This window comes from Ceratotherium simum, chromosome 16 (genome assembly GCF_057802395.1).
Source record: "Ceratotherium simum simum isolate JZ-2026a chromosome 16, ASM5780239v1, whole genome shotgun sequence".
Taxonomy (NCBI): domain Eukaryota; kingdom Metazoa; phylum Chordata; class Mammalia; order Perissodactyla; family Rhinocerotidae; genus Ceratotherium; species Ceratotherium simum.
The window spans coordinates 46,500,670-46,522,253 of NC_141915.1; the positions used below are offsets into that span (position 1 = coordinate 46,500,670).

The 21,584-nt window shown below is 39.3% G+C and overlaps 1 protein-coding gene across 8 annotated transcripts in view; it reads left to right on the plus strand.

Annotated features, from left to right (window-relative positions):
• Positions 1-21,584, plus strand: part of TANC2 (tetratricopeptide repeat, ankyrin repeat and coiled-coil containing 2) — a 402,214-nt gene that overhangs the window by 361,416 nt on the left and 19,214 nt on the right. For all 8 annotated transcript variants that reach the window (XM_087441368.1, XM_087441370.1, XM_087441371.1 and 5 more), the window contains 6 exons: positions 3,434-3,556; positions 4,099-4,335; positions 9,028-9,213; positions 11,233-11,326; positions 18,450-18,583; positions 19,510-19,633. In XM_087441368.1, coding sequence (XP_087297494.1) covers positions 3,434-3,556; positions 4,099-4,335; positions 9,028-9,213; positions 11,233-11,326; positions 18,450-18,583; positions 19,510-19,633 — 898 coding nt within the window. The remainder of the gene's footprint in view (positions 1-3,433; positions 3,557-4,098; positions 4,336-9,027; positions 9,214-11,232; positions 11,327-18,449; positions 18,584-19,509; positions 19,634-21,584) is intronic.

Genomic DNA, 21,584 nt, shown 5'->3' on the forward strand with positions numbered 1-21,584 from the left:
GCGCCCGGGATCTGAACCTGGGCCGCCAGCAGCGGAGCGCGCGTGCTTAACCGCTAAGCCACGGGGCCAGCCCCCATGTGACTTTAATAAACACTGGTGCTGCATTATTATTCTGTAAGATAATATTCATGATAATTCTTTGGATTAAGTGAACATATCCAAGAAATCCCACTTAACTCAATGTTTAAGAGATAATTGACTATTACAGGTCATAGTCATGGTTTTATTTTAAATTTCATAGTTGGAAAAGAAGCACGTAATGCTTAGTTGAAATCATAAGAGTAAAGCGATAGGAGTAGATCAGATTGGGATAAAAAAGGACAATTTTGGAAAAGAGGCCCAGGAAGGGAGAATGGTTTGGAATTAAAGGTAAAGGGAGAAGCCAGCAATCTGCTGCTTTGCCTATTCTTTGCTACTTTTGCAGCTAAGAGTTCAGATATACCTTTTTCTCAGGTACATCTACTTTTTTTAACTTAGTGTAATGAAAGGAACATGAAGTTTAGAGTAAAAAAAGACTTGGCTTCTAATTCCAGCTCTACTGTTTAATAGTTGTGAGACATTGGGCGAATTACTTCACCCTCTCTAATTGGTTCCTCCTATGTAAAAATAATGATAAATTCTACTTCATAGTACTGTCATGGAGATTAGATTAAATTAAAGGAGTGAGCATATGAAAAGGCCCCCCTAGCATAGAACCTGACACATGGAAAATACTGAATAAATGTTAGATTTCCTTCTTTTTTTTCCTTCCATCATAGTATATAAAACATGTCTTCCATTGCTAAAAGTTTTCTCTATTGGACTATGGATATTAGTTTCTTTCTAATGATTTTTCTGTCTAATTGGTTAATATAGTTTATTGTTCCTCAAATGGTCTTGATGAGGCCCACACATAATCTAAATTAGGAGACTGAGGCCCAAATAGGGAGTTGGAGCTAAGTTTCCTGGTTTTCCAGGATCTATAGTGGAGGTGAGCTCTAGAACCTAATTTGTCTGGACTCCAGCCCTGAGCGAGTAGCGCCTGGAATTCTTCCAAAAAGAGCTGGAAATATTTAATCTCATATGTCGAAATAAACAATCATAACTACTTAACAATGGATTTACTTCAGTTTTTTGTATTTGTTTGCATATGAACTGATTAGCCAAATGAGAGAGTTTGCCATCCATGTCCCTCTTATTAGCACAAATGAAAAGAAGTTCTGAAGTAATAAGCAGTCAGAAAATGTGGTGTCTTATTCTGATTCTTCTCAGTCTTATTCATATTCTTCTGATTCTATTCTGATTCTTCTCTTGGTATCTAGATGGATACTCTAATAGAGAGATTCAGAGCAGAGCTCAAACTCCTCAAGGCCAGAGAGAAAATGGATAATGTAAAAGTTTAGTAGCATTTTCAAATAATGGAGGAGGATAAAAGTGGGAATAATCTCCTTGGGGTATAAAGGGCTAAAACTAGATTTTGTTTCAGTCTACCACCATGGGATTGTATTCTGGGAACCCAGAGATCTGCTGCATCAGAATTTGGCCCAGCCTTTTTGGCTCACCCTCTTGTCCATCATTTATAATTAGGATAGGATGGAAGGAGAGGAAGAATAGACATAGTTAGCATCATGCTTCCTCATTTTGTCAAGTTGTGGATTTCATGTTGGGAATGTTTAGACACAGGCAGCCACATTGACAAAGCCATGTCAAACTGGCACAAAATACAAAAGCATCCACTTCTAGAGACATATCCTACAGATATACTTACACAAGTGTAAAAAGATATATGTACAAGGATGACTATTGAAACTGTTGTAATAATGAGAAAAAACAACAGAACTACGTAAATATCCATCTCTAGGGGCCTGACTTAAATTAATTATGGTTATCGTGCATCCATATAATGGACTACTACATCTCTCTTGAAGTAGAATGAGGCAAAAATATGTGTACAAGTATGGAATATGTCCACAATATTTTGTTTAAAAACTTAATAGAAGAATATCTAATTTTTCCTTTACATTCTTAAAATGTTTTTAAACCAGTTATAGTGTATGGACCTTATGTGGATCCCAATTCAAAGCAAAAAAAACTTTTTATTTCTTTTTTTGATACAATCCAGGAAATTTGAACACTGTCTAGATGTTTGATATTATAGAATCCTTGTTTATTATAGGTATGATACTGATGTTGGACTATGTTGTAAAAAGAGTCGTCATCTTTTAGAGACACTTACTGAAATAGTTAAATATTAACTGATAAGATGTCTGGGATTTGCTTCAAAATAATTCAGTCGTGGGAGAAGGAGAGTATGGGCATGAGTTGCTAATTTGACCATGAGGTGTTCTAGGCAAGAACAACCTGCATTTCAAGGAACAAAGCAAGCAGAAGTAACTTAAGTTCTTAAAAAGAATACCTCCCCAGATCCACTTATTAAGTCCCAAGCTTCATTGTTAAATATTCCTGCCCTCAGGATTTCCTGCTTTAGCTCACTTGACCCAGATATTGACAGAATAGTAAAATGATTGCCGGAGTCTTGCCCTAACGGCAGGAAATTTAAAAAACAAATTATTCTAACTTCCTTTTAGAGAAGCCCAAGTGAAAGGGGCAAACATTAGTATATGCAGTAGGACCTCTGCCAGCCATACTAAAGAAAATTTGTTGCTGATGGCAATAAAACCTATATTGTTGTTTTTCTGAGGATGAACAGATGTGGATCATTTTAGGGTGTATTAGTCAGGGCAAGAAATGCTAGCTGCTACAACAAACCTGCAAAATCTCGATGACTTAATAAAGGTTTATTTGTCACTTACTTTGCAGTCCAGTACCGATCATTGGGCAAGCTTCTTCCATGTCATAGTTCTGAAATCGCCTAGGGCCTCAGAATCCTTCACTGGATCCCCTGCATCTGACCTGCAGTCAAGTGGAACAATAGAAAGTGTGGAGAAATACTCAGGAGGTTTGGGATACAGCCTGGACATGACATATTACTTCTGCCCAGAATTTAGTCACATGGCCCACTTAACTGTAAAGGAGACTAGGAAATGTAGTTTTCCCAAGTGCTCAGGAAGAAAATGAGATGGAGATCAATGATCACATTACATTATCTCTATCACGGTGTACATTTTACTAACTTCAGTTTAAGAGATTGATTCAAGAAGGCTAATTGAAAAGATATGGGGAAAAAAATTACATCCAGATAAAGCAGAAAAGAGAGGTATTAAGTAGATTTGTTGCCAGAGACTGCTAAGATAGAGACAATTTAAGTTAACTTGTTCCTACAGGACTAGTCTTTGTCCCCATCAATGGATTGGTTTTATGGGGCATGGATGTTGTTAGGGTAAGACTTTACTATCATTTGTTTGTACCACAAACCTGGAGGCCCCTAACTTACTACTGATGGTACTTTTTAGCTGGGCTAATAATTTAATTGTCTTTGTATTTCTTTTTCAAGGGTTTGAGTAAAAAAGTTGGTGTATCATCCTCAATCCTCCAAGGTCTCTGGATCTCCTATAGCACAGAAGGTCTTTCCATGGCATTGGCATCTTTACGAAATCTCTACACTCCAAATATAAAGGTAAATGCATATATATTACAGACAGATTAAAGAATTAACTATGAAAAAATAAAATTAGAAGGACATTTAAGTGGCTATTTAATTGATATTTACTTACCTTAGACTGTCTCCTATTAATTAGTCTTTTATTGATAATTTAATATATTTTAATTGTTACAATTTATTCTGTGAATTGAAGACTAAACCTGTTCACCTATAAGCTGACTCTGATTTATATGATCAGTCCTGCTGCATCTAGGGAGTAAATCGACCTCCGGTAGCCTTTGTTTTGATAGGAGCTTTTCTGACTAACAGGACTACATTCAGCACTACAGTATGGGTGGCATTTGCTCTAGTTTCTGAGCAGTTTATATAAAGGAGACATTTTACATTCCTTTCCAAAGGCAAGGTATTGAAAAAGGAACAAAAGAAGATTATAAAATAAAGCAGTTACTAAATGCTCCTACTATTTGTGGAGTCCCAGATAACTTAATAAAGGCTGATTAATAGGATGTGACTGATATTTGTCTGAGTATTATTTCTATTTATTTACTTATTTCTAGGTCAGCCGACTGCTGATTTTGGGAGGTGCCAACATTAATTACCGGACAGAGGTTTTAAATAATGCTCCAATTCTATGTGTCCAGTCTCATCTTGGTTACACGGAAATGGTGGCCCTGCTGTTGGAGTTTGGAGCCAACGTGGATGCCTCTTCTGAAAGCGGTCTGACTCCTCTGGGCTATGCCGCAGCAGCAGGCTACCTGAGCATTGTTGTGCTGCTGTGCAAGAAACGGGCTAAGGTAATGGCTGCCCGACTGCTGCTTTTCTTTTCTTCCCTTTTTCTTTCTTCCTGCTATAGAGTCTTCCTTATCTGCTGTGTCACCCCATGAGTCTAGGTATTAGGGAACAGATCAAAGGGAGTCCTAGCTCTGTGTGCATCCCAGTGTTTGCCCACTTGCCATTGCCAGTTCCATGCTGCATCTGGACACAGTCCTAAACCTTTGAGAGGCACTTAGGAAACTGCATTTATCAGCAGCCACAAAAAGTCCCTACCTAACAACGAAGAAATTCTCTGTTGAGCTCAGAGTAAGGAAGGAGAAGTGGAGGAGCAGGGAGACTGTCATGGGAAGTCTGAACTGAATGGTGCCTGCAGATGCTAAGCCTTGCATGTATAGAGAAGAAAAGTTAGGGGCCGGCCCTGTGGCTTAGCGGTTAAGTGCGCGCACTCCGCTACTAGCGGCCCGGGTTCGGATCCCAGACACACACCGACGCACCGCTTCTCCGGCCATGCTGAGGCCGCGTCCCACATACAGCAACTAGAAGGATGTGCAACTGTGACGTACAACTATCTACTGGGGCTTTGGGGAAAAAAAGGAGGAGGATTGGCAATAGATGTTAGCTCAGAGCTGGTCTTCCTCAGCAAAAAGAGGGGGATTAGCACGGATGTTAGCTCAGAGCTGATCTTCCTCACAAAAAAAAAAGAAAGAAAAAAAAAGAAAAGTTAGCCATGGGGATATGAACAGAGCCCAGACTCCCTCATCCTATTCTTGAAGACCACCACCACAGAGGTATGGGGAGAAGATGATTCTCCCTATTAATACTCAAACTGACCAGAAGCACTCAGAAGTGTTTCTGTTAGTATATTTTAAATGTCTGAAAACATTTCTAAAAATGTGTTTGCTTTATAGTATCTCAAGAGCTACTGATATAAAAGAACTCAATTTCAAAATATTGGTGAAAAGAAAAATGCTGGTCTCAAAAAAATATTGTAGTTTCATGGTATTTTGTTTCAGTCCTGAAAACAAACTGATGATTTTGGTGGTTTCGCAGTGAAATATAAGTAAAATGTATGACCTCATTCTGAGGTGTCCAATGTTTTTACCAGGGAAGAAAGTGGGACTCCTGAGATTTTTTGGGGAACTGGGGCCTGGAACTCTTAGTGAAATCCCAAAGCTTAAATGTTTACTTTGCTACAATGATGGTCCACCTATAATGTCCCATTCATTTGAATGAACACCTCTAGAAACAGAATGTTAACGGGGCCGTATTGCTATTGCTATAAATTCATGTTCTAATCTCAGCTGAGTCTTTTCTGCTGCTCAGTTATCATTTTATTCATCTCTCATTTTCCCCAGAGCAGATAGTAAATCATTTGTACTCTTTTCAAGACCCTATCAAACCTATTTTGCCCTCCCACATTACTGAGATTGAGCTCATCTCAATGTGCCTTCATGTCAAAATTCTATTAATCCTTTCCTACACTCACCTTTACTTCTACCTCAAAAAAGGAAGTGTTTACCTTCCTTTCCAAAGTAATTGCCTCCACTTATATTTTTATCTCAGTGTGTTGCTCATTCTCTCGCTTTTCATTTCATTCTTTTCCTAAATTCACACTGCCTTTTTTGTCAATTTCTACAAACCTACGAGTGGGTCCTCTAACCTGAGAGAGAAACTTCCCTCTTTCCCTGCTAACCAGAAGTTGGTATCCATCCCATCTCTTCCCTTCCAAGTCCACCAAATCTGTCCTAAGAGTCATCTCTACTTGCTGCCTCTGCTTCCTTACTCCTCCCTAACCACTTGTAGTCTAGCTTTCATGAGAGAAAGAGGAGGCAAGTCATTAAAATCATAAACTTTGGAATTAAAACTTATTCAAAGCCTGCATTCACACTTACTTTTTATGAGGGGTTGCACAAGTCATTTAACCTCTCTCAGTGGCACTTTTTTCATCTATGAAAAGGATTAATAGGGTCAGTGTGAGAATTAAAAGTGATAACGCCTTTTTTAAAAGAGATGAAGTCTCTTTTAATCTCATGCAGTGCCTAATAAGTAATATCCTTTAAAAAAAAGGTACCACCCCAGCCTCTTGGCTTTCAACTGAAGCTACTCTCTCAAAAGTCACTAACAACTACCAATCACCAAATAAAGCAACTTTTCTCATTTCTCACCCCTCTAAACCTCTCCATGGTATTGGCAGTATTGACCTCACCCTTCTCAAAACATACAGTGTTGTCCTAGTTCTCCTCCTGTCCCTCTGGTTGCTCTTCTCAATTGCTTCTCCTGATATAGCTGTTCACTAAGATCTTGTCCTCTGGTTGTCTTCTCCATCCTCATACTCTCTCCCATGGCTTCAGCATTAAAATACGGAAGAATGCTAGCCAAGTATTTTGTAGAGTGTTCTTCAATTTTAGTTTGACTGATGTTTCCCATCATTAGACTGAGTTTATATATTTTTGGCAAGGATACCACAGAAGTGATGCCATGCCCTTACTAACTCAGCACTTCAGGAGGTACATGATGTTGATATGTCTTATTACAGGGGATGCTAACTCCTATTACTTGGTTAAGATAGTGTCTTCCAGGTTTCTCAACTCTGAAGTTACTGTTTTTCCTTTTGTAATTAAGAATTATCTTTTAGGGAGAGATTTGAAACTAGGCAGATATCTTGTTTCTCATGCTTTTGTCCACTAAATTTAGGATTCATCAATGATTCTTGCTGCAATAATTATTGTTATGTTGTTTGCCTAATGGTGATTTTTCTGTTTCCCTCATTCTTTCAACATTTAATTGGATTTCTACTGTAAAGAAGAGCTGTCCCTTCTCCTCCGTGTATTTATTTATTCAGTTATTTATCTATGGATTTCTGGATATTTACTTTATACTATGATCTATAAGCCATTGCCATTATTGTTTATTTTCTTGCTCAAATTTTCCCAGATTTGGCCACTAGGAGCTCCATCAAGTTGGTTCCTGTGTCCTTTCAACTTCCTCCCATTATTTTATGAGCACTTCTGTACTTTCTGACACCAAAAGATGTTCCAAACTCATCTTTTACTATTACTGCTCCAGCCCTGGAATCAACTATTTCTCCAAGGAGCCAAGCTTCCTTTTATTCGTCCCCTTAGTTTTTGAAAATATAGTTCTGAGCGTGAAAATTCTCAGTGACTCTCCATTACCTACTGATTAAAATTTAGACCACTTAGCCTGGTATTCAAAAATATCTATACTCTGGTCCCAAAAGACCCTCTCAACTTTGTAGTTTAAACTTCCCCTTCATGTATCCCACCCTGACAAAAACTAGAATTAATCATTTCCTATCTCAGCCAGTTGAGATAGACCTTTTCTTAGTCCATTTGGGCTGCTATAACAAAATACCATAGACTGAGTGGCTTATAAACAACATTTATTTCTCACAGTTCTGGAGGCTAAGTCCCAAGATCATGGCTCCAGCAGATTCAGTGTCTGGTGAAAGCTTCCTGGTTCACAGACAGCACCTTCTCGCTGTGTCCTCACATGGTAGAAGGGGGCAAGCAAGGTCTCTGGAGCCTCTATATAAGGACACTAATTCTATTCATGAGGGCTCAGCCCTCATAGCCTAATCACTTCCCAAAGGCCCCACCTCCTAATACCATCACCTTGGTGGTTAGAATTCCAACATATAATTTTGGGGAGACACAAAGATTCAGACTGTAGCACCTTTCCCTCTGAATCCATTTCTGATTCTAGCAGGGAATTCTCTGAAATTTTATTGCACTTTTACTTTCTTTATGACATTTATTACATACTCCTTTGTTGGACAGGCTTTTGTCATGTTGGTCGCATCTCCCCTACCCTGTTTGAAAGTCTTTGAGAGCAGAAATCTCTTACTATCTTATTCACCTTTTTATCCTGTGTGGTACCTTGCACATAGTAGGCATTCAGTAAACATTTGTTATATGGATGGCTGGGTGGAAATAAAGCTGAGGAGAACAAGATACAGAACTTACCTTTCAACTACCACTGGAAGATAACCTGCTTACCTGCCAGAAAAGGCTACTCACCTATTGAAACTTGTGGCTAGGGACCTTCTGGTAGATTGATCTTAATTAGGCTCTTCTTTCAGCCTAAACTTGTAACCAACACTGCAATTGTAAAAACTGCTATTGAAACTTAGCCTAGCAATAGGCTCTAAGTACCTGTAGCCATTTTGGCCAGATCTTTGAGATTCTGCCCTCCCACTGGAAGAGAAAAGTGGCCTTTGCCAAAGCTTGGTGATCAAATGTGTGATTCATGATATAAGATATTTTGCTTCTTTGGAAGACCAAAAAATTTGAGCTTCAAAATGTTTTTCTTCCCTTTCATGATTTCAAAGATGGTTTTTTGTGCCAGCAGAGCTACAGGTCTTTCAAATCTTGGTCTGAAAAGAACTATTTGAAGACAAAGGAGAATTACCTCAGAAAAACAAAGCTGGAGCTGGGAGTTTTGTTTTTTGGTTTATTTTGATATGAAAACAAAAGCCTGACCTTATGAAAAGAGGGGCATCTACCGGAGTCATAGCTCAGTGATGATCTAGCCTGAGTAGGAGAGTATCTTCTAAATTTTCTCAGAGATTGGTTCAGGAAATGGGAAGGGATGAATCTTAGTAGTCCAGACATGTGCAATGGGCTAATGTGACTAGATTGGGAGCACAGCAACAAGTCTTTGTTCAAACAGATTTCTCTGTCCCCTCCCCTTAGGTGGATCACTTGGATAAGAACGGACAGTGTGCTTTGGTCCATGCTGCACTCCGAGGTCATCTGGAGGTTGTCAAGTTTTTGATTCAGTGTGACTGGACAATGGCTGGCCAGCAGCAAGGAGTGTTTAAAAAGAGTCACGCCATCCAACAGGCCCTCATTGCTGCAGCCAGCATGGGTTACACTGAGGTAAGAAAGCAGGTGATAAGGTTTTGGGGTTTTTTTTTTTTCAAGCTGTATATTGAAGGACCTAGGAAACTGGGAGAAAAGGGTTGCATTATTACAAAATTGCTAGCCTAATTAATGTGAATTAGGTTTTTGGTCCTTGTTCTGAGGAATAGGAAGATTAGACTCCCCAAAGCACTTGAAATATCAAATGCTGAGGTACCTAGAGTTATGGGCATAGAACATGCAAGTTGGAAAGGTCCTTGGAAATTATCTAATCCAATTCCTCCCCATTTTTCCACCCCTATTTAACAGACAATGACACTAGACTCAGAGGGATTTTTTGTTGACCTGTGTTCACATGCGTAGGCATGTGGAATGGGAAGAGCACAACCTTTGGAATCTCAGAAGGATCAGGTTTGAGTCCTAGCTTTGCTACTCAGTAGCTCTGGACCTTGGGCAATTTATCCAATCTCTTAGAACCTTAGTTTCCCATCAGTAAAGTGAGGCTAATAAATTCTTTTTTACAAGGCTGGTATGAAAAGTGCTTTGTAAACTGTTAAACACTATACAAATGGTATTTTTGCTAATTTATTTATTAATGATAGTAATAATATAGTGACCAAATATATGGATTGGTAGTGTGCTAGGAAATGTTTAACAGTCAGCTCTGGGTCAGGAAGTGGAGTGGAGCAGGAGTGTGTGTGTGTCTGTGTGTGTGTGTGTACCTACATACTTAAATTTATTATAAAGCTTACTTTAAAGATAAATTTTTTTTACTTATAAAGAACATGTAGCACAGAGTTTACAAATAGCAATGAAATATACAATACTGTTAATTGAATGCTTTTGTTGATTTTTGCTAAATTTGTATCCATAGCCAACCTGTGATTGCAACTCAACCATGATTTGATAAATGGAGTTGCACCCCAATTTGCTAACTGTTTTCCCAATAATTTTGTCATTAAATCTGATGTGTGACCTACTGTTACACTACTTCTCACCTTCATACAAATTATATTCATTAAACTGGAACCTCTTTCAGCTTTAGTAGTAAATTAAATTCTGATTTGTAATGTTTGCCAATTTCCAGCGTGTAAACACTCCCACCCTGACTGATTTCAGGCTACCAGTGTGACATCACTGAACACAAAGTTGGGACAAGATATACACAGTAGCACACCATTATGTAATATTTCCACCATACAGAGACAATAAATATAAGTAACTCCAAGAGCATAGATAATAGTAAAATGTAGTTAAATAACTAGGAAGTTATGAGATTTGATATTTTTAGCCTTTGTTTTTAATATGATTTATTTAATTGGTATTTAATTTTTAATGAACATCTTTAACAACCAGCTTGCAAAATTCCTTAAAATTGAACGATCTGCTTTCATGGGCCAGTACAAGTCGGCTCATCACTGCATGGGATGCTTCAGTGATACAACTACCCTATCAACTGACCTGATATGTCACCAAGGGAATATTTAGTAAAAGTGGAATTTTTATTATCTGTGGGAGGCTTTGTACCTCTCTCTAAAGTCAAATTCCGGGAAACAGAGCCGTCACTTTCCTTTGTTGTTAGCAGCCGTTCTCTCTTTACTACCCCCAGAACAGTCCATGTACTTCTGAGAGGAAAAAAGAAGATAATCTCTCTACTCTGAGGAAATACAGGCCTTCAGTTTTCTCCATATTTATTTTTTGTTTTTTGTTTATTGGTTTTTTTCTGTTTATTTATTGGTATTTTTATTGGGAGGATGAGGGATTGCTTCTTTAACTTAAATATGAGAAATATGTAATTTTTTAAAATCACATGCTATATAAGTGAATTGTGTTCAAGAGAAACATGTAAACTGTACCTGATAGAATGCTCATCATGGCAACTTTGGGTTTCTTTGCTAGGACAGTCAGTTCGGATTCCTTTTGTGTGCAAGAGATTTCGTGACACCGATCATCCAAGTATCTTCCCAACCTCATAGGCTGGTGTCAATAGCATAGTTTTCTACCTGAAGTTTGAGCTGACACAACTTCTTGTTTCAGATTGTCTCCTACCTACTTGATCTTCCAGAAAAAGATGAAGAGGAAGTGGAGAGAGCACAGATCAACAGCTTTGACAGTCTCTGGGGAGAGACAGGTACTTCTCATGGACATTACTCTCTTCTCTCATGAATGTGTGGAGATACTCTCTGTATCTCCCACCCTGACTTTTTCTCTGGTGTACCTTTGGTAGTCTCTGCCTTATGGCTTTTGTATTGGAGACAGATTCAGCCAAAATAAAAAGTCAAGCAATTTCCTTCTTTCAATCCTCTTTCCCTTTGGATTCTCCATACCATTAGCACTGGAGTCTCTTTTCAAACAAAACTTTCCTCCGCTCTTGTTTCCAAATATTTTTGAAAGACTGAAAGTTTCCTTACAATGTGCCAAACAAGAGCAGAAAATAGTTGTGGACTTTCTCTTTTTTTATGTGATCCTTGTAGCAGTTAGGAATAAATATTTCCTCCATCAAAATGACTCTTTCCACCTGTAATCATAAACCAGGAGGTTAAATTTTTATCCATACCTCTGGCTTAACCAAATGTTCTCATGGCAGAGTGATATCTGACACATTATGAGTCATTATACTGACTCATATATACTGATACATTATGAATAAAGTTGCCATCTGGATGCAAAATGAAAGTACCACCCTACAAGGCACAGCCCCATGCAATCCCTCTTGGTCTGTAGCAAAACGATTTCTATATTGCTTGGTACTTACTACACAAACAGAAGCCTCTTCCTTGTGGCCTTTCCAGGAAATGATTGTTGTCTTTCCCCCAGGTCTAAACTGGAACATCTAGAGAAACATTAGTAACCTTTTATGTATTCTTATGAAACTAGAGCAGTGAAAACTGTAGAGTCACCACAGATATGTGTCATATTTGCCAGGAGAAGTAGACCAATATTGAGTTGGCCAATTTAGGGAGACTATTTCACTAAGTAAGAAGGGTATGTGTTTTGGTTAGGGTCAGAGTGTTATTAAAAATAAGAGAAGATACTTGAATTCATTCAAAATTTGCAATTACCTATTGAACTGTGATGTTTCCACACATGCAAAAATCTTATATAGCTTTCATGGCTTCTTTAACATCGTGTAGAATGGTCCAAAGCTCAGGAATTTGCTTCTCAAACAATCTCTCCCTTGTAAGAGCCAAAGAGAGCAGATGCCAGGCAGCTGCAGCTTAAGAGCCCATGACAGATTAAAAGAAAATGTGCAGCTGGAAACAGCTGCTGTCTCTGGGACCCCACCCTGAGGGAAGCCAGAGGATAGACTGCGGGGAAGGGACTGACCAGGACATCAGCAATTCTGGAGTATGCATATTGTGACCTACAGCTACAGAAGGGATGTGTTGGTTTATTGCTCCTATCAGCACAGCCTTCCCCAGCACAGGGTTGTTGTACCTCCCAACAGACTCCTGTCTGCCAGGCCATGCACATGTAACCACTGGGGAGGACAAAAAAAAAAGTAGTGGCCCAATGTTGATAATGGATAGAAATTACAAGACTAACAGTCATAGTGATGAATATCAAACACATTATAGTGCTATACTTGAAAGAATTCCTTGAAAATGTTCAAGAAGGGTGTGAACTGAGTGGAAGACTTATTTTTATTGATGTGAATTTCTCATTAGAATAAAACTTTATGGCCTCGGGACTTTTAAAATATTTCATGCTTTAAAGTGTGCAATAGGGGCTGGCCCGGTGGCACAAGCGGTTAAGTGTGCGCGCTCCACTGCGGCGGCCCGGGGTTCGCCGGTTCGGCTCCCAGGCACGCACCAATGCACCGCTTGTCAGGCCATGCTGTGGCGGTGTCCCATATAAAGTGGAGGAAGATGGGCACGGATGTTAGCCCAGGGCCAGTCTTCCTCAGCAAAAAAAAAAAAAAAAAAAAAAGGAGGATTGGCAGATGTTAGCACAGGGCTGATCTCCTCACCAAAAAAAAAAATAATAATAAAAAAATAAAGTGTGCAATAAAGTTTGTTAATTTTCTCACATAGGTACCATATCTCAAGATTGTAAAAAATCAAAGCTTCATGTCAATTTGCTTGTAATCAGAATTGTGTTGTGTTTAACTTGATATTTATATGAAATAATTTCAGCATTATAAACATAAAATGCTATTTAAATATGAGTTAGAATGAAATGCATTCATAATATAATTTATAGATCTATAAAAAATTATTTGACTTCAGAAAAATTTCTGGGAAATAATGTCTCTGCTATGTCCCTACAACTCACCGCTAGTATAGAATAGACGTGAGTTGCTTTTCTGTCTATAGTGATGGGTTTACTAAGTACACATGTTTCTTTCTAACTTATAGCACATAGTCATTTAAAATTTATAACGACCCATTGAATTGTGATGTTTCCTCTAATGACAAAATCTTATGTATATTTCCCTTATATAGTGAATGAAGGTCTATGACCTGCAGCTGGTTGGGGTCTCATATCTGCAGCCCTGACCTAAATTTTTACTTAAGGAAAATACGATGGTCATGATGTTTCCAGCAATCTGTATCACTTACTATATCGAATCTAATAAGACACCACTAACTGTAAGAAACTATATAACCATTATTTTATGTGCCACTACAAAAAAAAATCCTCTGCCTATTAAACTGACACAACTCTTTATTGTCACATCAATTGTAAGATGCATCCTCATTTCAGAGATGTTAAATTGTAAAGGGAAGGGGGCCGGCCCCGTGGCTTAGCGGTTAAGTGTGCGCGCTCCGCTACTGGTAGCCCGGCTTCTGGCACCGACGCACCGCTTGTCCGGCCATGCTGAGGCCACATCCCACATACAGCAACTAGAGGGATGTGCAACTATGACATACAACTATCTACTGGGGCTTTGGGGAGAAAAAGGGAAAAAAAGGAGGAGGATTGGCAATAGATGTTACCTCAGGGCCGGTCTTCCTCAGCAAAAAGAGGAGGATTGGCATGGATGTTAGCTCAGGGCTGAACTTCCTCACAAAAAAAAAATTCCAAGGGAAGAAAGTGCATCTTAGAATCAATGAAATATCTCTTAGCATATAGTGAAATATGAATTGAGATGTAACCTTTCTATATCGGATTTTCTAAAAGCAGATCACTAGAACATCCTAGTTGCCTTTGTCCTCTTTTTCCAGCCTCTTTATCCTTCCACATAACATCTTCCTACGTCCAGCTTTTACCATCTGGCTGACCCCTCCCGTACCACAGGGTTTTCACAGACTTCTTATGTAAAAACTCAGAAGAAAAGCAATTAAGGTGACAAGATTGTTCACCACTCCCTCCTCTCCCTTGTCTTATGGGCACAGACCAGGACCAGCATAAAAGCTTCTAGCAGCTCTTGCCCGAGCCATGCCATGACCCAAAAGAAGTGAGAGTTCACAAAATAAACAAGATACCCTTAATTCGTGCTCTCATCATCTTTTGCCTAGATTATTACAACTACCTCCTAGCTGATCTTGTCTCTAGCCTTACCCTTTTGTGATTCATCTCCCAGACTTCAGCCAAAGTGATCTTTCTGAACCACAATCTGTTCCTGTCGCTTTCCTGCTTCATTGACCACCTGTAGCATTAATTAAGTTATTTAATGTAGCATAAAAAGGCCAGTCATGATCTCTAGCCTCATCTGTTGCCTGTGTTCTCCAGTAACTCCAATAACAATAAACATGCTGTTTCCCACCTCAGTGCCTTTATACATGCTTTTCCTATGCCTAGTGTACCTCTCCCTTGTCTTTACATGCCTGTAAGTCTCCTATTTTTCTTTCAGCATCTAGCTCACATTGTCGTCTCTTCCTGGAGACCTTCTCAGACACTTCTTCCTCTGTGCTACCTCCATGGACTTTTCTCTGTTGTGCTTATCACACTGTATAGTAAAGTATTTGTTTGTCTGTTATCCTTACTCAACCATGAGTTCTTCAGAGCAGAGACAGTGACAAATAGCTCAATAACTGTTTACCTAATTGATGTTGTTTTGGATAGCAGTGCTCAGTTTATGTCTCCCCAACCACCTCCCTCCCATTGGTCTTACATGACCTGTGTGTACTGTACTCTTTCAAGGTTGAAAATAGATAAGCAAAAGGACGATTTTCTTCGCTGCATTCTATTTAGTGTCAGCATTCCATCCAAGCAGACTGGCTATTTCCCCAACTCTGAGCTGCATCCTGTCTGCCTCTTCAAACTCCTTAGATGTTTCCCTTTGAAAAAGGACCATTGATGTCAGATAATCTCGTCAGATGCTGGGGACAAATTCTGTTACGGGTCTCTTAGGAAGAGATTTGGCTCCAAACTGCTGTGTTTGCTCTAATAATCAGTTTGTTGTTTGCAGAACTGGCTTTACCTTAATCTTCTTTCTTTGAAAAAGTTTTAACAGTTTTTGATAAGACTTACATAAAATCCAGCCAAAGCAACTCCTTGCTCTTGGACTTTGAAAAGTACAGATCCCATTTTACATAGTTCTGTTGTTTTGAGATGAAATTGGCCAGCTGTGTTAATGACCATGTCCAGCTATCAGCTGGAGATTCCTGCCAAATTACATCATAACCTAAGCAACAGAGATGATAGCAACAAAGAAAAAGGCCAAATGGAACATTCCCTCTCATATAAACGTGTTATCCAGTGGGTTGAAATTGTCCAGCCAGAGCAATAATAACTCCAGGTTAGAGTGGACAGTATAAGTTTATCTTTCAAGATAGGCACTGGTTGTGAATTTTCAACTATGTTCTGTGAACTGGCATCATTGGTAAGAGGCTTGATTCTGAAATACTGTCTGTGTTTTCTCTGGGGTGCTATAAATTCTTTTGTGAAAAAGAATGTATTTGGCCCCCCATACACAGGACATTATCATCTTATCACCTAATAGCTACTTTAAATGGGATAAGAACATGAGAGTTAGATCCAAATCGTTTATTTTATGTACCAACGAGATGATTCTTATGGTTCCTAATGTGTGTCTAACCCAGTCAGGTTCTTTTTTTTTCCCCCAGCTTTACTGAGATATAGTTGACATATAACATTGTTTAAGTTCAGGGTGTACAATAGGATGATTTCCAGTCAACTTCTTAAGCTACTCTTGTGTTCTGACCCAAGAACTAAAGATTTTTTTCTGAACTTTTAGAAATATGAACTTGAAAAAGAGGAAGGATCACTTTGATTTAAAGAACAAGAGACAAAGCTTCTTTTTCAAGTAAATAATCATACCCATCACTACCTGTACTCATCCATTCAGGGCTTGGAAATGACCCTCACCTCAGATAGGACCAAGCCTCTGCCCTTCTGTAAGGAATAGGACAGCAATGCCAATGTTAAGAGTTCAAAAATAAAACTGAAAATACACATAAGACAAGGCATAGATATATCTAATTTAAGAGTGAATATATCTTCTAAAATTGTCACATTTTCCTTCATAAGCCCTTCTTTTTTTTTTTTTTTTTTAAAGATTTTATTTATTTATTTTTCCCCCAAAGCCCCAGTACATAGTTGTCTGTCATAGCTGCACATCCTTTGCTAGTTGCTGTATGTGGGACACGGCCCCAGCATGGCTGGAGGAGTGGTGCCTCGGTGCGCACCCGGGATCCGAACCCGGGCCGCCGGCAGCGGAGAGCACGCACTTAACCGCTAAGCCACGGGGCCGGCCCATAAGCCCTTCTTATCCTTGAGAAAAGAAAAGATTACTTGAAAGTTTATCTTAGTGGAAATTACAGGTAGTTTGAGTTTTGCATATGAGTCAGTTGTGGATAAATTTGGCCGAGACCAAAGACAAAATGCCATAATTTGCACTTAAATGAAAAAAATTACAAGTGACCATTTGATTTGAAATTTCAATTACTTCCCTGATTAGACACCAACATTTGCAAACTGAAATATCTGCATCTGCCAAATATTATCTTTTTCTGATTTGTCATTGGAGTAAATGCGCATAATAAAGAAAGGACCTGCTAACCACCACATCAAGTTTCCAAGTCTATTTGGAAAAAAAGTTTATCCTCTTTCTATAAAAGCATAACTCCTGCCATCTTCTAACAATATTTACCATCCTCCCTACCTTTATCCGTTTTTTAAAACGCTAAAGCTATGCATTTGAGATCCCCTAGTTAAATGAGACAAATATGTATTTGTTCGTGTATGGACTTAGTAGAAAGTATATCTCTAAATTCCTCTTACTACTATTAAAATAATACTCAGAGGATGAACTAGGCACTCATAGAATCTCCACTGCAGCAAAGATCATAAACAACAGACAATAGCACAAAAAGAAGAATGTTTTAAGTTGCTTCCTGCTGTGTCTCATACTCACTACAGCTTTTTTTTTTTTTTTTTTTGTGAGGAGATCAGCCCTGTGCTAACATCTGCCAATCCTCCTCTTTTTTTGCCGAGGAAGACTGGCCCTGGGCTAATATCCATGCCCATCTTCCTCCACTTTATATGGGGTGCCGCCACAGCATGGCTTGCCAAGCAGTGCGTCGGTGCGCGCCTGGGATCCGAACCAGCGAATCCCGGGCCGCCGCAGCAGAGCGCGCACACTTAACCGCTTGCGCCACCGGGGCGGCCCCACACTACAGCTTTTTTAAATCTATGACTCCATTATTTTATATTCAGATGAAAAGAGCCTTTGTCATACCTCTTCTCTCATCTTTAAGACTATTACCTTGAACAATTCTGAGCCTAATATAAAAATGGTTGCAAGCGTACTAGAAACTTCTGTCTAGAAACTAATGAAGAAAAAAAATGAAAACTGGCCCAAGGCCTTTAGACTGCAATTCCTGATTCTTGGGATTTAAGGGCCCAGCAGTAGAGGTTGGCCAGAGGTTGTTCCTAGTTAATTCTAAAAAAGACCTTACTCTGAAAAGGCCTTTCTTTCTACATTCTACCCACACATAGACCAGTAAAAGATTTGTAGCTAGGAAGAGGTACCAAAAAAGAGATAGGTCAAAAGCAGAGAAGACAGTCTGAGTAGGAAAAAATGAAACCACGTAAGTTTGATCAAAGGTGACTTTTCAATAAATTCGTTATTATAGTTGTCTCTATATATTGTAAGCCTATTTAAATGTGGTTTAATTTGTTATTTTTCTTTAAAAGTTTCCTTCATGGCAAAGGTACCTAAAATCATTATTCTTGGAGATAAAGTAGCAGTTATATTCATCAAACACAGATAAGCTGCCGTGCTTAACGTGAGGGCTGGAGAGGGCAAGAACCACCTGTCCTAAGTCTGTGTTCTCTGCCCTTAGCCCTGACAGCTGCAGCCGGAAGGGGTAAACTGGAGGTGTGTCGTCTGCTCTTGGAACAAGGGGCAGCAGTAGCCCAGCCAAACCGCCGAGGGGCAGTGCCCCTATTCAGCACTGTTCGCCAGGGCCACTGGCAGGTAAGCACGGTACCTACTTCCAGTCCCTCAGGCAGGGGTGAGTCCTAAGTGGGAACTTCTGAAGCAGAGAGCAAAAAACATCACAAAGTTTGGATTACCCAGCTGTCATCAGGTTTGAGGATTTGGGCCTTTGTTATTAATTTTCTGGTTAACTGAGAATATGTCAGAAAGTTAACATTCAAAATCATCATCATAATCTATATTGTATAGAAGGACTAGCTACTTTTGGCCTGGTCATGAAATGACATCTTTCTCACATTTCATAGTATCCACACCTTCTCTGGAAGGTTCATATCTCAACAGATCTAACCACTTACTTGCAGGGTGTCTCAGACTTGCTAAAAGAAAATGTGGTGTATGTAAATTCAAGTTATGCGATCTTTCCAGATGTTTGGATTCTGAATAAATGCTAATTTATACACTTAGGATAGAAAAGAAAGCATATCAGTAATAATCTTTGGAAATATTTGAGTAGAAAAAAGGCTCTAGAAGCCAAACAGTGCTAAAGAGTTATCAGAGCACTTGATTGTATTCAGTTTGGTCGTAAATATTCATTGTAGGCAGGTTTGCAACTCCTAGAGGTCAATAAAATGACCCTGACTTAGGTAGTGACTTGTGTTGGAGCTTCCATTATGGGATTGTTTAGTCTACATCTTGGCCTTTGTTGTCTTCTTTTTTACTTAGTGGCTAAGTAAAACATTCAGAGTTGAATTCTTCTCATTTGGCTGTCCCTTAGAGAATCACAGATCAAATCACATGGTACCAGGACTGTGCTGGAACTAGAGGGGGTTCTTGCAGTGGAAAATCACATGTAGAGCTGACTCACCTGTACAGCAGTGGGCATTCACACAGTGTAGGGACAGCATACGTGGGACTGCTCAGCAGCTCTTCCTGGCTAGTTGGTACCTGTTTCTCTGCACTTACAGATTGTTGATCTTTTACTCACCCATGGAGCTGATGTCAACATGGCAGACAAGCAGGGCCGTACTCCCCTGATGATGGCTGCTTCCGAAGGCCATCTAGGAACCGTGGACTTTCTTCTTGCACAAGGTGAGTCCTGGGATGCCAGAACCGGATGGTCAGTGCCTATAATAACCCAAGGAGCTCATGATTTCCAGTGATGGATTCCAAGAGATGTTAAGGATAGATGTTATTAATCCAGCTGGTTAGAAAATAAAAGTCCAGTTCCTCTCCTTTCATGTGCAGTGGAACCCTTCTAACTCTGACATTCTCTATTTCCTTATAGCTTGAGGGATTTTTGGTATTCTGATCAAATTGGCATATTCTAAATTCTTTAATTCAAGTCAGTAATCTCCAAACTTTGATTTTTTAATATACACTCAATAAATGTTCATCTTCCAGGGATTGTATTTTGACTTTAACTTTATCAATTCTTTTGTAAGCCTGCACAACTAATATTTTTCTTATATCCAAAGAAGGCGAATGAAGGTTAAGACAGTTGCTGACAGTGGGACCCTATTTGAGGAATCAGGATGTTATTATCCTCCTGTTGTAATAAATTCCTTTTGACATTTACCAACATTCCCATATTCCCTGTGAATAGGAAATAAATTAAAGGAGATTGTGGTCACACCACCATCAGAAGCATTTCAGACTCCTTTTGATTACTATGACCTCAGTCACCTATGCAAAACAGTGGTAAGTGATGGTGGGCCTCCATAATAGAAAGGTCAAGTCACTGGTAACTCTACAGTACCATCTAGTGGAGCTTGAGCATTTACATGAAGAAGGAGGTAGTGTGATTGTGACCAGCCTTAATCACTCCATTCCAATTAGCCATCCCTATTAGTTAACTGGACATACACATCTATGCAGGCATACCTCGGAGATATTGCAGGTTTGGTGCCAGACCACTGCAATAAAGCGAATATCAAAATAAAGCAAGTCACAAGAATTTTTTCATTTCCCAGTGCATATGAAAGTTATGTTTACACTATACTGTAGTCTGTTAAGTGTGCAATAGCATTATATCTAAAAAATATATATTCATACCTTAATTTAAAAATATTTTATTGCTGGAGCCGGCCCAGTTGCATAGTGGTTAAGTTCACGTGCTCCCCTTTGGTGGCCTGGGGATCCCAGGTGCAGACCTACGCACTGCTTATCAAGCCATGCAGTGGCAGCATCCCACATACAAAATAGAGGAAGATGGGTACAGATGTTAGCTCAGGGCTAATCTTCCTCAGCAAGACGAGGGCAAATCTTCCTCACCAAAAAATATATACATTTTTTTAATTGCTAAAAAATGCTATCATCTGAGCCTTCAGCGAGTTGTAATCTTTTTGCTGGTGGAGGGTCTTGTAAAAAACTCAATATCTGTGAAGCACAATAAAGTGAAGCTCAATAAAACAAAGTGTGCCTGTAATTATATCCTCAAGCACGTGCACTTCAAGGAAACCAGCCTCCTGAAGAATCATGCCCAGGCCAGAGCAGCTGAGGGTAATTGAGTTAGGAAGAAAATGAGGTTTCTTCTAAGATTTGAAACTGCAACTGAGTTAGAGACTTATTGGATCTTTAGCTGTGTCTTCCCAAGAAGATTTGTTTCTGACTCACAAGGCTGGGTAAGAATCAGAGAACTGCTCTCCCGGTGTGCAAAGTGGTTCTTGCTTCCCCAGTACAAGCCACCAAACAAGTTTGGTTTCATGATATCTTGATATCATGATATCATGATATGATGTTTCATGATATGTTTCAGATATCATGTTTCATGATATCTGGTTTCATGATATCTATTCTCACTTCTGCTAGGAGGGGGCTGGGGAAGAAAGGGGGATGTGCCTAGATTCTCAGGATAAGATGTGGCAGGAGTAAATATCCCAGAACAGCCTGAGTCCCTGGAAAAGGCAGGACCTCTTCATCCACTGATAACCTTTAGATAGCTGCACAGTGTCTGCCACATGCCAGTAGAAGCTCATCAGGCACAGATGCCAGAAGTTTGTTCTCCCTTACCACTGCAGACATTCTGGTCTTTGTATTGTTT